We start from the raw sequence: 17862 nt of genomic DNA, 5'->3' as shown, positions 1-17862 counted from the left end.
ACTCTAACAAAGTGCTTTAAAAAGATTTTCTAGAGCTAGATTCATAAGATTACACTAAAAACCCACTATATTAAGCAAACTTAAATATTTTGAAGAAAAGGATAAGCGGTAAACTCAATTATCATTTAGCTTTCGGATAAATTATTTATCTGGTTATTGAGGCAATACAAAAAATATTACTATCTTATAGCAACATCATCCAACATTTTAGTGGTAAATATAAACAATAAACTGATAAGAGAAAAAATGATGGAGGGGTAACATTTATGAAGCACTCTTTATGTGTCAGGCATATTTCTTGGTGTTTTGAAATTTGTCATCTCATTTAACCCTCAAAACAACCTCAATCACATAGGTATTTTACAAATGAGGAAACTAAGGTTCAAAAGAGTAAAATAACTGCCTGAAAGAAAAAGAACAAGGATTCTATTAAAGATCTACTCAATCACATCAAAATCCACCCCCCTCTTATTGCCTCTCTTGGAAGTTGATATATGATATAAATGCTATGATTGCCTATATTATCAATAAAATACATAGTTGACACCTGGCTTTTAGATATATTACCAATTTTACTTAATGAGATAATCAATAAAAAGACGATAATATCCAAATGCAAATAAAAATTCAACCCTAATTTTACAGATACCAGTTTTTGGCCTGTGTCAGCAAATTCCTATATGCAAAGGAAATTACGTATCTTACTCATCACCTCTGTTCCCAACCATAGGGCAAACAGGGTAATGAGCCTAGTTATGATCTTTATGTGTACATATTTGCGAGTTGTTTTCTGTTAGAAATAAGACTTTTCCTAAAGTAACCAGAATAATTTGTTAAAAGATAAATGAATAAATGAAGCAGAATCTATTAATACAAACAACTTAAACAAAAATCAAAGCAAAAGAAAATAATGAAAACAGAAAGAGGCCTTTCCTTCTGAGTTAAATTCTCATCTGCTTTTAAATGGCAACATGTTTTTCCATTAACTGAGAGCTACAGCCAAGAAGGTAAAGACAATGAGAGCTGCAGGGAGAGTGGGTGGCACACAGTCGAGATGGCCTGCTTGAGCCTCTCCTCAGAGGCTGCTCCCTAGGGACTATATTCCTCTACCAGCTGGTGACAAACTTCCTCTTAAGGCCCTCCTAAGGCTTAAAAAAAAAAAAAAATGCTTCAATTCTCTGCATACCCTTTCCAAGGAAGAAAAATGGAGAAACTTGGAGAGGGTAGAAGGACCTACTTCAAACACTGGACCAATGTAAGCCTTTATGGAGCAATGTTGATTGGACAAAATAAATAATGAGGTAGAAAAAAAATATTTTTTAAAGTAATCTCCCCTCAATCCCAGTCATTAAAAGTACCAGTATCATCTCCATCTCAATCATCCTCTACAACTTTTTAATTAAAAATAAAAATTAAAAATGTTCACTACACTTAAACATTTTGTTTCTAAAAAACAATCAGAGTGCCAGGAATTCCCTCAACTCTGGCTCACCTGGCTAAATCCTCATTCATATAGCTAACAGTGCACAGTTAAAATTAATTCTACGTAATCTTGAATATAATATACTACTCTCCTTAATGACAGTATTTTCATTTTTACACCAAAAGTGGCCAGAGAGACACTCCAACTCTGAGGAAGTGGCTGTGCCTATAGCAGGGAGTTGAGGACTCCTCTTATAACAAATAACAAATGGAAGTCCATTTTTATAAATATAATTTTTAAATCTTTTTTCCTTTTCCCCCTATGGTTTACTAAGTGTTCATTAAACATATACCATGTAGTAGGGTCTATGCTGAAGGATATGGTCTTAACCTGGGGAGGAATAAATTAGTTACATCAGTGTTTGTAAAGCTTTAAGTCTAAAGGAATCAGGTTATTGAGGTTCTGGCTTTGAATTCACTTTATTATTAAAAAAAATCAAACCTAATTTTGGCTTTTGAACATTGCAGCACTGTTTCCATTCTGATGAAAATACAAAGAAAGAGAAAAAAGATGAGACCTTATATTTTACCCGAAGCTAAATTTTACCTGTTCTAAATTTCCTATTTACTAATGTTAAGATTTTTAAAGAAATGATAATAGTTCTCAAACACTTGTATGACTGTGTAAATATTCAGACCAAAGAAAAAGAAAAAAACCCAAAATGGAACAAACTTGTCTCATTCAAATTAAAAACCATGATACTACTAAGATGTAGCTATTGGATAAGATTTCTATGAAGTTGTAATATACTGATTATAAAGAGGACCACAGTGGGATCCCCTCCCCCATCCAAGCACTACGGAACACAAAAATACAATTCAAGGAAGGACAGAATTTTCTTTTCCTCTGATGATTTTTAGAAAATCTGACATAAAAATTAATCATAAGTGTGCTTACATGTTAGATCGGATAATTGTACTACATATGAACTAGCAAGCTGGTTCAATAAATGCTGGCACCAAATGAGTTTTTTTCTTTCCAGCCAGACAGAATCTCATTGGCTTTTATTTTTGTTTTGCATTTCTATGTTACTACCATGAATTACTTCCAAGTGAGAAAGGCACATTTATACCTTGCTAACTGCTCTTACACTTCACTAAACTCAAGTGAAAGATTTATAGTTTCTTCTCCTTGCTGTTTCCTGTAAATTGCCATATCATGTATGTGATGCCAACCCTTGGTCTCAAATAAAAAACTGAATTATAGAAATGCTAGAGTAGTCAGTTAACAGAATGTTCATTTTAACTTTATGGATGGTCATGCCAAAGAGATGTTCATAAAGATCATTGTTTCAAATAGGAGTTAAAGGTGAGTGCACTCCAACTGCTTTTCAAGCTGCATGGATTTTTTTCCAGTGGACTTGAAAAACCTAAAGGATGAAAATCAAATACAGACACTCCTTGACTTACAATGGGGATATGTTCAATAGGCCCATCGTAAGTTTAAAATGTCATGAGTCAAAAACACATTTATGCATTTCTGACTTATAATATTTTCAGCTTGATATTTTCAATTTAGGAAGGGTTTAGCTGGGCATAGTCCTATTGCAAGCTGAGGACTGTACTGAGCATGTTATCGTTTTTGCATCATTGTAGCGCATCATTGTAAAGTCCAAAAATCATAAGTTTAGCCATCAGAATTTGGAGATTGTCTCTATCCGTATTTCTTGAGACAAAACAACAAGTACATTTGGGATTTATTTTGGCTGTTGCTATTAGCTATGATTGCATGATATAGTAAGTTCAGTTCCACATGTAAATTTACCCCTCAGAGTACCACTAATGATCTAGTATATGCTAATCTTTTTGGTGTTTACATAAAATGGACAAAACCAGTAGCAAGCAAAATAGATCGTAGAGTCCCAGTGTACTGGATAATTCAGAATAAAAAGAATCTGTAACTTCTTACTTAAAAAATATTAATTTCCCAGTACAAATCCGCATCAGTAGTATTCAAAAGAATAACACTGATTGCTATTTCTGTGTTGAGGTGCGTAGTCCTTTTCTTAAGAAATACATGTAGAAAAGATGCACAATTATTTAATGAAATTTTATTTTGTAAATAAAAATTGCTTAAGAGTTGCTAAGGAGAGAAAAAATATTTATCTGCTATGCATAAAAGTGGTTTTCATATTTTCACAGAGGTCTTGCTGTTCTTGTTAAGAGTATACCTTCATAGTTAAGGGCAGATGATCCTTTTTATTGTTTTTGTGAGCGAATCTTTCTTAATATAAAAATATATTGAGATAATGTTCCAAAATGATAAAAGATGATAATAATACAATCTCTTTGCCAAGCCCTTTATACTCATGATATCCTAATTTCATTTCTATGATCTCCAGGAGAAAACAGCAGAGAAGGTTGTACTATCATTTCCATTTGATAGGTAAAGAAATCAAAGTTCAGAGAAGTGTGTACTGGTTGGAAACTGCTGTATAAAGAAGCCCAACAGGAGAATTTACCTCTGGTCTAGTGTTCTTTTCCACTATATTATGTTACTTCTCTGAAGACTATGAGAAATAATAGAAGTAGGTAAAAAAACAGTTGAACTATAATAGAGGCCAGCTAACATGCAATTTACTTAGTGATTATGTGTCATGTATTGCATTTCCTGTTTTAAGATTTCTTAGTATACTGTCATTTAAAACATTTGGCAGCAAGCAGTTTCTTTTCCTAAATGACCTCAAGCCATTCCTTCCTGCCCAGCAAGGTATTTTGAGGGGAATTATCTTACCTCTGCTCCTGAGTATGTATCAGTTTGGAGGATTAGTTCATTCAAGTCAACCTCCTCACTGACTGGCATAGAGTGAAACTGCAGGTTAAATATTTCCTTTCTTGTTGCTGCATCTGGTAAAGGCACATAGACGATTCTATCAATTCTTCCAGGTCGCATCAAAGCCTATAAAGAAGACGGGGCAACATGGATTAACTAGGCTCAGAAATGACATTCCACATCAAAGGCACCTAGGGAAAGGGTATATCTAGAATCTCATAAATAACCTGCTATTATCTTGATTAGTAAATAAAGCAAGCACTAGAGATTCTATAATCGACGTCAAAGATACAAACAAACAATGTCAGGAGTACTTTTGAAAGCAGAAAAGTGGTATTTCTGGGAGGCTTTCAGATCCTTAGCAACTGTCTGTGAGTAAAAGGATGACTATTCTTTTAGGAAAATGTGCTTGTAATTTGTACTCTTTTTTTTTTTTTTTTTTTTTTTGTAGAGATGGGGCCTCACTATGTTGCTCAGACTGGTCTCAAACTCCTGGCCTCAAGCAATCCTCCTGCCTCAGCCTCCCAATCCCAATGCTGGGATTATAGGCATGGGCCACTGCACCTAGCCTTGGTACTTTCTTAAAAAGTGAAACATACCATACCATAAAAACACAACTATTCCACTCCTAGGTATTTACCCAAGTGGAAAAAATCCATATATCCACACAATGACTTTTACATGGATTTTCATAGTAGCTTTATTCACAATAGCCAAACTGCATATCCAAATGTCTATCAATTTAGGTGTATAAACAAAATATATAATACTACTCAACAATAAAAAGGAACAAACTACTGAAACAACCAACAACATGCATGAGTCAGTCTCATTGTGCTGAGTCACATAAATCAGATATAAAAGAGTATATACTATATAACTACATTTATATAAAATATTAGACAGGTCTAATCTTATCTATCATAACACAAAGCAGTCCAGTGGTTGATGGGAGCCTGATGAAGAGGGCAAGGTGGACTTCAAAGAGGCAAAAGTAATCTTTTGGAGGGGATGGAAATGTTCTGTACCTTGATTGTGGAGGTGGTTTCTCAGCTTTACACATGTCTACATTAACTAAATTGTACATATGAGTTGATACACTTTATTGTATATAAATAGTAACCAAATAAAATTGACTTACAAAAAGAGTAGTGATTTGCATTTCTTAGATTCTCAGTATTTATAAATCAGTAAATTTAAGGGTGAGAGAGATATTTTCAGATCTTCTCAAGAAAGATGATCTTCTTTGATTAAGCAGTGTGGGAGAAATCACATAAAAAGTCACATAAGAGAAAACTAATTTAGTGAGCTTTTAACAGATCGATTTCTATAATTTGGCCATGAAGATAGGTGACAGGTATCACAACAATTTCCATTTCACAGCTTTTTTTGTTTGGGTGTTTTTCTTAGTTTGTGTTTTGTTTTGATGTACCTTACCTGTTCATGCTTAGAGTTTCAAATAGGTTATTAAAACTCATGGATCAATACTATCATATCTCATACTTCATAATACTCCAGTGACTGTTAAAAAATGTAATGGAAAAAAGTATTTTCTATTTAAATAAGTTTGGGGAATACTAGGTACAAACAAAATTAAAGGTTTTTATAGGTTTCTATATGCAGGATTTTTGGAGCCTATATTAATGGATACTAAAAATCTTAAGGAGAGGGCTACAGTAGTCTGCAGAAATCTATTCCAAATTCCCAAATTCTAATCATGGAACATCTCAAAAGTTAATATTCCATTTCCACTATGGAAAATGCTGTGGTATAGCTTTTACATATGTTATTATATAATACCTAGAAGATGGTGACTGCCTACCAAATATCTATTAATTCTTAAGTTATGTGCAGATTACTAGGCAAAAATTCAATTAAGAAACATAACACAGAATATATATTTCCTTTGCTTGAAACGAATGCTTTAGCTATGTGCAGACTATTCTGCACACCTAACATTAACTCATTAAGTAGAAATGATGCACGATTAGCTTCCTTGAAATATATTTTATCAAAGAATTCAAAACTCCATTTCAATCATAGGGATCACTTCTCCCCTACCTAAAACGAATACAGGATTCAGGAAATTAAGATGATTGCATAAATATGTTTTCAAATTATTAAAAATGTTATCTGGGATAAAGAACATTAATATTTATATAATCCCTAAGAATCTATAAAACATTTTCCATATATATTTCCCATTTAATATTTCTCATTTAATACTCTCCCAAATTCTGGGAATTAGATATGGTTGTAGCCCTGGTAAGACAAAGAAAATGAGACCTAAGATCATACAATAAATTACAGAAATTGGGCTGAAATCTGGGACTTCTGAATGTTGAACTGGTTTCTTTTTATTTTACTATCCTGCCAGTACATGATATTTATTATTAATGGACAAACAAAAAAATTCTTATTATGAAAACCACATAGGTAACAAAATCAATTTAAATAATTCTTTCATAAAAAAATATAAGCATCTACCATGTACCAGGCCCTGTTTTAGTTGCTGGGGATACATTGTGAATACCTTGGTTATATTTTTCAAGTTGAAGTTATCCTTTTCATCCTTCTGGAAAAACTCAAATTCTAGGCTATTTTAAAGTTTCCTTTCTAATAGTTGAAAGAATAACACGGCAAAGGATAGACAGCATACATGTCAGCTAAGTACTGGAACACTAGGCATACCTCTGTGCTTCCCCCCACCCCCCCACCCAAGTTGTAGCTGTCCTTAGGCAGTACAGGTTGAGTACACTTCAATGATTATAACGTAGTCTGGGCCAACAGCCAGCTAGGCTTTTTCTGGCCTGATCTTGTCAGTGAAAGTTATGCTTAAAAAATAGTAGGAAAGAGCCTTCCTTCCTGTAGAACTCTGAATGAGTTAACACCCTTCCCACAATTTCTTTAAAAACACTGTTCTAGGATATTAAGGTGGAAAAATGTATTCTGAATGATAGCATGTTTGTTCTGTTATTTTAAAATCACTATATGCAACTCAATGAAAACATAAGCCAAGGCCTTCTAATACTGTGAACTCTTTTGACTCCAAGGTCATAAGGGATAATGTGGCCACTGCATTAAAATTCTGTTAAAAAAAAAAAACAAATCATAGTGCAAACTGGTTTTCTGAGAACTTATTCAAGACCCTAGGCAAGTCTCTACACCTCTAACAGCCTCAGTTTCCTCACGTGTGAAAATGAAGGTGGCTCTTTAATCAAAGGCGCCTATGTGCATCTGACAAGAATTTCCCTCAAACTATATATATGCAAACATGTCCCCACACAATTTTGCAAATAATTCCAGGGAGTTCATCTGAAAATTGGTTGTATACCCCATACTAAGAATTACTGTACAAGATGACAATTCAAACACTAGTCCAATTCTAGGACTCCATCTAGTATCCCCTGCCCTTCTTACCCAACGAAACGTCCACAGCTTACATGGCATAGTCATTACTGAAAATTGTGTTTATTACAAAACCAATACTCTTTTCTTCTTTTGACCTTTATATAAAGAATCAAAATGTTTCTAGTACAATTCACATGAAGGAGTCTTACCCAACCTTATAGCACAAAGAAAGTATTGAATTTTTTATAAATTCTGAAATTCAATACTTAACAGTTTCATATTCTATCAAATGTTCAAATATAATTTAATTAGCATAGAAATGATTGTTCAGACAAAAGTATTAAAAGAGACACTTTGACAAATCAGGTCCCATTGGCTCCCATTCATTTAAAATGATCAACAAGGGTGTGTATTCGAGCGCAGGGAGTGCCTTTCTCTAGGAAAGAAAAGCAGCACTGAGCTTTTACACTTTAATAAAAACATATCAATGAATCATGATTCACAGAGAAAATAGTTCCAGAAACCAGAGAAAGAGGTGGATCCTTGGTAACAACTCTGATTTATCTTAAAGAAACCTTGGATTTATTCTAGGCATCTCTATTTTCCTCTAAATCCAACTGATTAATAGGTGTGGTTAATGCTACCTCTTAATCTCTCTTGAAACTGTCACTTCTACTCAATCTTCTTAATTACATATTTGTATGTTTGTTAACTGTCTGTCCTTCCCAATACACTGTAGATTGTATGTAATAGCAGGAATTATATTCATTTTATTCAACACCCTTAGTTCAGCTATGGCACATACAAGGCACTCAATAAATGTTTACTCAGTGAAGTCAAGCCAACATAATCTCTTGTCTAGAATATCATAATTGCCTTGCTAGTTGTTTTTCTGCCTGCAGTCTTCTTCTCTTTATCTACACCACTGCTAAAGAGATCATTCCAATTGCAAATACCCTAACTTCCTACTATTTTCTAACCACTTAATTTCACATTAAAGGAAAAAGTCCAAGTTTAAATATAGTATTTCAGGCCTCTATACTTTTAGTGTAACTCTCCAACCTCATCTGTAGCTCCTCTTCCTTTCTCACCCTGTGAGAAAAGTGAGGAAAGGCTCCAACTGCACCTAAGCACTCGGTTAGCCAAGCTCTGTCTCTACTCAGAATGACATTTTACTTCCTTGACTATCAGACAAGTTCTACTTCTTGTTCAAGTTTCAGCTTAAAAGTCTTCTCCTTCATAGAAACTTCTATGACTTTTCTACATATATAACTGGATGTTAAACTTGTAATTTGGCATAGGTTAAAAGGGAGGGCAAAGAATCAGCCTAACTGGATGGAAATCTAGTTCAATCACTTATTATTAATAGCTATGTGTTTGGACAAATCATTTAAACCTCTTGGTACCTTAAAAACCTTAAGGGTCCTAGTATCTACTCAGAAGGCGACTGTATGAATCAAATGGTATATAGTCTATATAAAGTGCTCAGCACAGTGCTTGGCATATGGCATGTATGCTTCAATAAGTATTAAATGTTATTATTACTATTCCTGTACAATTATCCCCAGTATTTGACTGTGAGATCCTAGAATTTAGACAATGTTAGTTATCTCTGAATTCCTAATATCTGGCACATGGTAGATGTTAATGTTCTTTGAACAAATGAAGTAACGAATTTCTAAGCTAGGACGTTTGTATAAGGGATAGAAAAGTCAGGTCAAAATACATATTCTTGATTTATATTTCAAAATCTCAATGTTTAAAAAGAATCGACACTTAACAATTATCTACTTGCCTCCTTCTCTCCTTGCTTCTTACCACAGCCTCTAAAATGCTCAATTCATAGTCCTTTCCTAATAGAGAAAGGAGAACTTAGAAGAAACATGCTTGCTCTCTTCAATAGAAACCTGATAGAGAAGAGGCCCAAACTTGCCTGTATTTATTAAATCTTTCCATGTTGTTGGTCCACATTATTGAGCCTAGAGATGAACAACACTGATATCTGGAAATATTTCATATCTTTGACTTTAGCTATCTATTATCTTTTAAAGCTTCAAATTCCCAATATTCCATAAATGCAATTCAATAGTATCTCTTATGCAATTTGGTAATTTTAAAAAGTGTAATTAGACTGGAGGAAGAATGGCTTTAGAGACCAATAAAGTAAGTACTATTTCATAAAATCCATGTGAGCCCCTGCAAGGGGCACTCTGCATTGTATTATTTGGTAATTAAGCTTTTGGGACATTGAAAAAGAATGTAAACTACTTAAGTCAGGGTATCTGCTGAACAGACATCAGGAAACAGAAAGATTTTATATCAAATTTGAATAGCAAAACCTTAACTACTCACACGATATATAAAAAGTAACTAAAAAACAGCTACTGAGCAACTTCCCTGTGCAAAGCACTATCAGGAATACAAAGAAACACATGAACTGTTCCTTACCTTTAAGAACTTATACTTAAAAAAATAAAGAAAAGATAGCATATATAGAGTTAAATGCAGCAAGTTGTGATCAACAAGCTAAGACAGTACCAGCAGAGATGACCAAATATACAATAATTACCAAATTAATTAAGAATTTAAGGATGAGGTGAGAATCAAATTATACTTGATTGAAGCTGACGCTAAAACCTAATCATTTAATGAGATAAAAACCAGCAACATTTACCTAATACATACATAAAACTTTTTTGGAAAAGCATAGATAATTATGAGAGGAATATGTTAGAGATCAAGATCAAACTTAAAATAAGCAATAGGCTCTGTTATATCAAGGAAACCAATTTTCATAATTCTTCTCTTATGCCTTTAGCTTAGTAAACCTTTTCATGAGAAACAATTTAGGATCTTTTAACTTCAGGGTGTAACTAAGTGAGTAGTCATGATATGTATTTGTACTATACACGCACACACTCATCCTTTAGATAAGTAAACCTTTTGAGATGTGTATATTTGAATTCATGGCCAATATAATCTATGGGGGAAAGAAACTGTTTCCAAAAAGCCAAGGAAGTGAGAACTTTATTTTATTTGTATTCTTAAAAACATAAAATCATTATTGGTGCAGTAGATAATTATCTAACGTGAACATTAAGTCACTACAAATGGTTCAGAAAATAGAAAAATGAGAATTTCCAAAAGTCAAAATTAATTGATTTAAGATAAAACTTTAATTGGAAACAAAGAACCTCATATATCTATAAAAAAAAAAATCCAGAAACATTTTCCTGAGCCAAATGAGCTGGGCCTTAAATAATAATATGGGAAAATTTACCAGGTTGAGAAGGTGGGAAAAGACAAAATGAACACAATATGCACAGCACAGAAGAAAAGGTATAGCTATGTATAAACCATTCCTGGTGGGGCAAAAGGTTTACTGTGGTTACAATGTAGGGCAGACCAACCCAACAGTTGTACTGGGAATAGATTAGAAGTAGTTTAAGGTATTGCTTCCTTCAGCTCTCAGGAGGGCCAGAAGGCCCAGAGAAGTCAGAGACTTCAAACAGTGACATAGTGACTTCACCTGGTTATTATTCCATGTGTGACATGTCATGAAAAGTTTGGGAAGCACTGGAGGAAGACACTTAGGAACATGGGGATATGGAGGCAGATGAAGAAAAAAATCCACAGGTGTGACTGTATTATAATACATAAGATGGGTAATGCCAAGGAGTTTGGTCTTTATCTCACAGTCCATAGGAAATTGCAGAAGATTTTTAATCAAGAGGGAGACAGGCTCAATTTTCTGGTTAAGAAAGTAAACGACTCTGGCAGCAGCAAGGAGGAAGCACAGGAATGAAGTACAACTTCCAGTTAGGAAGCTAATATAATCTCAAGGTCTTAAATTAGAACATGAATAATAGCAGAGGCAGTGAACCTGAAAAGGATGATATAAGAAATGTCTTTGAAGTAGAACTGCCCAATGTTTTCAATTTATTATTAGACATTTTCCCCTTTTGATAATGCCTCTCCATTGTGCAAAGGGAGATAAAGATAAAACATTTTCTTTTAAATAGATTTGTAATTATTCTGCAAAGAGAATATCTGCCAAATTATTTTCAACTGTTGGCAATGCTTTTAAAACATTTCAATGTGTATAACAGCTATTTAAGCCAATCAGTTCCCCCCAAATATGAGGGAGTCTTTAGTGTTCAGTTTGAGGCTTCACAGAGTAGTTCAATTCCACAGACATTTGCTGAGTATCTACTATGTGCCAGGCATAGGATTAGGTGCTAAGGTTATGACATTCTTTGTTCTGTGAAAAATAATTCTTTCAAAAAGGATTTATGTATGTCAACATCTGAGCATGTGTGTATATTAAAACAAATAAATCAATCAGTCTGTAGGCTATCTGCCTTATGCTGGGCTTGCTAAGTTCTGTAAAAACCTGCAGCACTGTGCAAGAAAAGACTTGATGCATCTGACAGCAGGTGTTCAGGAAAAATGTACCAAAGTAAATGGCAGCAACTGATGATGAGCACAAAAGAAGAGAACAAAAGAAAGACAATTCAGTGCAGGCCCATATACACATACACACACGTCTGTTCTTTTACTAGCATGATATATTCTTCATCCGTTCCTATTTTAAAGGTCCTTTTACAAAGTCAAAACAGTATTTACCTAGAACTTATCCTAATTCTTCCTCTTGTAAAAAGTGAATCTGATTTTTGAATAATTAAAGGAAAACTGAAAACAATGCAAATTAGTCTTTCATATATCTCTATAAAATTCACCCTTTAAAAAGGGTCTCCATAAAGTAGAAGGGGGGGAACTTCCTCACGTATTTATATATTTTATGATACTTAAAAATACATAAACCCATAGGTTCTTAATGGGGGGTGAGGAGGTACTGGTGGTGGTGAGAAATGATCTGTCTTCCGCTTATTTCTCTAGTATCATCTCCCGTTATTTGACCCCTCCATGCCCTTTACTTTCTATTGATACTGACCTCCTCATAGTTTCCTGAAAAGAGCATATCCTCCACACCTCTGTACCTTTACACATGTGATCTCTCTGGCTGAACAGTCCTGCCCACCCCCAGGCCCTGTATTCTAGGAAAATTCTAGTTATTCATTTAAATCACTTCTGCATACACAAAGAAACTGTTATTTCTTCTCTATCTTACTTCCAAATATTAGTCACATTTCTGTTGTACATATTATACAACAATATTTGTTTATATATTCTAATGCTCCACTAGATTATAAGGTATTCAAGGGACATATATTTTTTCCAATTTAAAAAGAAATCAGTTCATCATGATGTAAGATGATTTACCAATAGATGCCTACCAGATACGGGAGCAGATAAGAAATAAATAAGATAGCAGGTGGTACCAAAAACATGTTGCTCAGAATATGAATTTTCTGGATAGCTGAGGTTTTGAACCCATTACAAATCATTTTTAAAAACTTAAAAGAAAAATCTCATATATGCTACATAGAATGGATGACATGGTAAATGTAAACAAAGGTTTTCTTCTCCCCTCCATCATGATTAAACATTCTGTGCTGAAGTTATTAGATGGTAAGGATACAGATACACGATGACAGATTTACACAGGGTGACTGCATGGGCCCCGCAGGACTTATGGGCTGCAGAGCAGTTACGCACAGCTCTGCCTTCATGAAGGTTTCCATAGCCACTGAGCTTCACAACAGTGTTTCATTGCTTCTCAACCCAAAGAGACTGATTGTTTCTCTTTTCCAGTCCCGCCATCCCGAATTTTTTAAGGCACAAAATACCAAGCCATATGACGGTATTTCTTATCAATCCCACCACCTTACAGTGCAGGGCTGTTTTATCCTTTTTGATGTCTTTTTTCCCCTCTCAGGCCCCCTTCTGAGCTCTGTGACTGTCAGTCTTGCGTCGGCTTTCGTGTCCGGTGCACCTTTCTTTTTCCTTGTCTCTGCTGCCTTGTCCTCACTTCAACCTGAGGTTTAGAACACAGTCTGACCGTGACTCAGTGAGGCTTGTGGGGGACCATGCCCCTCTGTAGGGTTTGGCAAACTATAATCTGTATCGTTGCCTGTTCCTGTAAATAAAGTTGGGTTGGAACACAGCTGTGTTCAGCTATTTATGTATTAATATTATTATGCTGCTTTCACTCAAAGGACAGCAAAGTTGTTTTCTTTTTTGAGACAGAGTTTCACTCCGTCACCACAGGTAGAATGCATTGGCGTCATCGTAGCTCACTGCAGCCTCAAACTTCTGGGATTAAGTGATCCTCCTGCCTCAGCCTGCTAAGTAGCTGGGACTACAGGCAAATCCCACAACACCTGGCTAAGTTTTCTATTTTTAGTAGAGATGGGGTCTCACTCTTGCTCAGGCTAGTCTTGAACTCCTGAGCTCAAGGGATCCTCCCGCCTTGGCCTCCAAAAGTGCTAAGATGACAGGCGTGAGCTACCGCGTGGGCCACGGACAGCAAAGTTGAGTAGCTGCAAGGTACAAGAGGCAAGGCTTGCAAAGCCTAAAATATTTACCATCTGGCCAAATCCCTTAGAGCAGAGGTTCCCAACCCTTTTGGCACTCAGGACTGGTTTCATGGAAGACAACATTAAAGTTTTTGTAAAAATTGGGGGAAAAATTATGAACTGAGACAAATGTCTTTGTCAGTGGATTATGTTAAAGTTTTCCTCTCTTTTATAAAAAGTGCTAAAACATCAGGAATCAAAGTTATATGTATATATTTTTTCCCTTTTAAGGTGTTAGCTTAATAAGAGAACACCTCTAGAAAAGATAACAATTACCTGTAATGAAATATAGAACCAGATTCTCCTGGCAATTAATCACCTAGTGCAAACCTATAGGCTGTTTCTGACAGATCCAAGGGTTTTGCTTGAATTGTTGGATAAGATGTGCCTGGGCTGGCTTATGAAAAGAGATCCTATGTTTAAAGCCTTTGAAAGTATTTTAACATATATTTACATATACTGGTGTGTGTGTATGAATAAACACTGGAAATGGATTTTTGCATTACACACACACCCCATGTATGAAACTGCAGAACTTATTGCTAAAAATGTAGAAAGAAATAAAAGGCACTTTTTCTTTTTTCCAGCAACAGGGAGCTATCTATCACTTAACAGAGATACTTCCTGTTTTTAAGCAGTTGAGAGGGCATGATTTCCAACCTAAATACTTAGCTTGGCAAGTTAGCGCTATGTTGATAGATGCTTTTATAACTGCTTTTCTTCCACCTTAAATTTCAAATGAAAAGAGAGACAATTAGTTTTTTCTCTCAACTTTTTTTTTAAGGTTAAGGAGAAGAGCTGAAAGAGTAGAGAGGAAAGGGAAGTAAAATATAACCAGAACAGAGGGATGACAGAGGTTAGCATAGCTCTGACAGATAGGGCTGCATAATCTCAAACTTTCTCTGAGGGTGGGGGATGGGAGTGATTTCTATGTGTGTGTGTGTGTGTGTGTGTGTGTGTGTACACACTCTAGCCAAATATTACAAATCTTTACAGGGGAGTTTGAAAGTTGTAACTGCAAGTCTACCACATTCTCTAACAAAGCATTTTTAAAAATCTTTCATGTGGGCCATGGGATTAACACTACTTTAGGCATTACAATTACTAGGACTGTGGATACAAAAGTTATAAAGTAGGCAGTTCTGCTTTAATGATTTGAAATGAATGCATTAATTTTGTTTTTAATTACTCAATATTGCTCCTTCATGTCAGTGACATCAGTGTCTTCATTTGGTTTTTTTGTTTGTTTGTTTTGGTCTTTTGTTGTAACAAGAAAGATTTCCTTTACGAACAGCAAAGTGTTTGCCTGGTTTTCATGATTTCATTGTGATGCTAGAACTGATTTAGACTTAATAGTATGTTTTCATCTATTTTATCTAACTTTACATCAGACCAATGATTCTTCTCATCTAAGAACATTCCCTTCCAATCCCACCAATGTCCCATGGTGGAACACTGCACTGTAATTATCCCCCCTCTGCAGTATCTTCAGCTTCTCCTCCATTTGCTCCTTTCCATCAGATATCTTCCACCATGCTAAATGTTCTTAACAAAATAAAATATAATTAAAAAAAAAGATTTTCCTCTTTATCATTGGTTTTACATAATTTAATCATAATGTGTCTTGTGTAATTTTCTTTATGTATATATAGTTTAGGGTTTGTTGAAAAATTTACTTTTCAACAGCAACTTCAAACCAGAATATTAGTGCTAAGAACTTTTGGTGCCTGAAAAATGATACTTTTTAGATCAAGGAGAAATATGTGCTAAACCTATCCCAGAGTTTTAAAGGAGGATTTTGAAATTTAAAATAACAGACACACAAGAAAGTGTTATGTGTGAGAGCCACTCCTGACATAATGTTCTAACTTATTTTACTAGATCTACAGGATTGAAGAAAAATCCTGTTATCCTGTTAGCTCAGGACAAATTGTATTTCTTACAAAAAGGAGGGCACAACTGAGGCCAGAAACAGAAGTAAGCAAAAGCTAAAGCTTATCTCTGACCCAGAACCCTTTAGTTCTAAAATACATGAGATCTCCAGTCTGATTATGGAGCATAACATATGCAGCATAACACATCATCATCCATTTAAGCTGACAATGAAAAAGGTAAAACTCTAGATCAGTGCTGTACAAAAGAAATACAGTGTGAGCTACAAGGATAATTTTAAGTTTTCTAGAAGCTACACTTTAAGAACTTTAAAAAAAGGAAAAATTCATTTAATATTTTACTTAATCTAATACATCCAAAATGTTATCATTTAAAAATCAAAGTAAAATTATTTTACATGTTTTTTTGTACAAAGTCTTTGAAATCTGGTGTATATTTTACACTTAAAACACATTTTGATTTGGACAAGCCGTATTTTAGGTGCTCAATAGCCACATGTGGCCAGCCAGTGGCTACCCAGTGGATAGGCAGCTCTAGGTCTAGATGTAGAGACATTCACTGAAGAACCTACCCAGAGATACACACCAAGTTGTTAGGACACTACCTAAATTAACCTTACAAATTCATTAACCAGTCTGATCAACTGTTTTCATATTAACATTTATCAGCTGAAGTATTCAGGTCATTAATAAAATAACAACAAAAAAATCACTGCTAAAAATCACTAAATTCTAGAACATGTGACAACAAAGGTGTGCTTCAAGAAAAATTTTGAGGCCGGGCGCGGTGGCTCACGCCTGTAATCCTAGCACTCTGGGAGGCCGAGGTGGGCGGATCGTTTGAGCTCAGGAGTTCGAGACCAGCCTGAGCAAGAGCGAGACCCCATCTCTACTAAAAATAGAAAGAAATTATATGGACAGCTAAAAATATATATAGAAAAAATTAGCCGGGCATGGTGGTGCATGCCTGTAGTCCCAGCTACTCGGGAGGCTGAGACAGGAGGATCCCTTGAGCTCAGGAGTTTGAGGTTGCTGTGAGCTAGGCTGACGCCACGGCACTCACTCTAGCCTGGGCAACAGAGTGAGACTCTGTCTCAAAAAAAAAAAAAGAAAAATTTTGATTTGTCACTCAGTTATATGCTAAACTCTATTTTAACTCTAGTTTAGATTTCTATTAGAAGCATTAATTGTCACAGAAAGCAAAGAAACCCTGTAAATTATGTAGACTTTAAAATGTTACTTGTTAAGAGAAATATGTAATGGAATTGTATTGTTTATACAATACCAGGTCTCAAATTCTTGTAATAGACTCTATAGTATAGATTCAAGGTTTTCAACTCCAATTAAATAATTCAGAGATATGAACAAATGTCTATTTATTAGAGCTTTACATGCATTTTAAGAAACAGGGCCAAGGTTTTCTTGTTAGGTAGGTATTACCTTTAGAAATATTTTATACATACACACATATACATACATATACATATACAGAAGTAAAATTATATTTTAATTGGCTGAAATAGGTAAAAATGTTTTCCTTAAACTCAAGGATAGAAATACCAAAAGTGTTTGTCTTTCTATATTTATGTTTACATACACAGAAATTATAGGTACATATATTATTCATAGGGATTAAAATATAAACAGAAATTATGCAAATCAATTGTCCCACATTTTGCATTGATTTGGCACACTAAGTACCAATATGGGGAATGGTGGCTAATTCATTTTTGTCATAGATTTAGATATGTGTGGGTGTAGGTAGCCCTGGCCACAGCTGACCACTTCCTATTCTCTTGGACATGGACATTAAAATACAAAAATAGCTCCAATAATATTGTCCCTTCCAATTCTCACTCAGGTGGATTTCAACCTTTAAGGCTAA

General features: G+C 34.8%; 1 protein-coding gene across 2 annotated transcripts in view; it reads right to left on the bottom strand.

The window, feature by feature from the left end:
- The window catches only part of AFG2A (AFG2 AAA ATPase homolog A), a 241320-nt gene that overhangs the window by 52041 nt on the left and 171417 nt on the right, over positions 1–17862 (bottom strand). For both annotated transcript variants that reach the window (XM_069493176.1, XM_069493174.1), the window contains one exon: positions 4217–4381. In XM_069493176.1, coding sequence (XP_069349277.1) covers positions 4217–4381 — 165 coding nt within the window. The remainder of the gene's footprint in view (positions 1–4216; positions 4382–17862) is intronic.

Source organism: Eulemur rufifrons, chromosome 18 (assembly GCF_041146395.1).
Source record: "Eulemur rufifrons isolate Redbay chromosome 18, OSU_ERuf_1, whole genome shotgun sequence".
Classification (NCBI taxonomy): domain Eukaryota; kingdom Metazoa; phylum Chordata; class Mammalia; order Primates; family Lemuridae; genus Eulemur; species Eulemur rufifrons.
The sequence above is the reverse complement of the archived record's forward strand: the minus strand, read 5'-3'. Positions and strand labels throughout refer to the sequence as shown.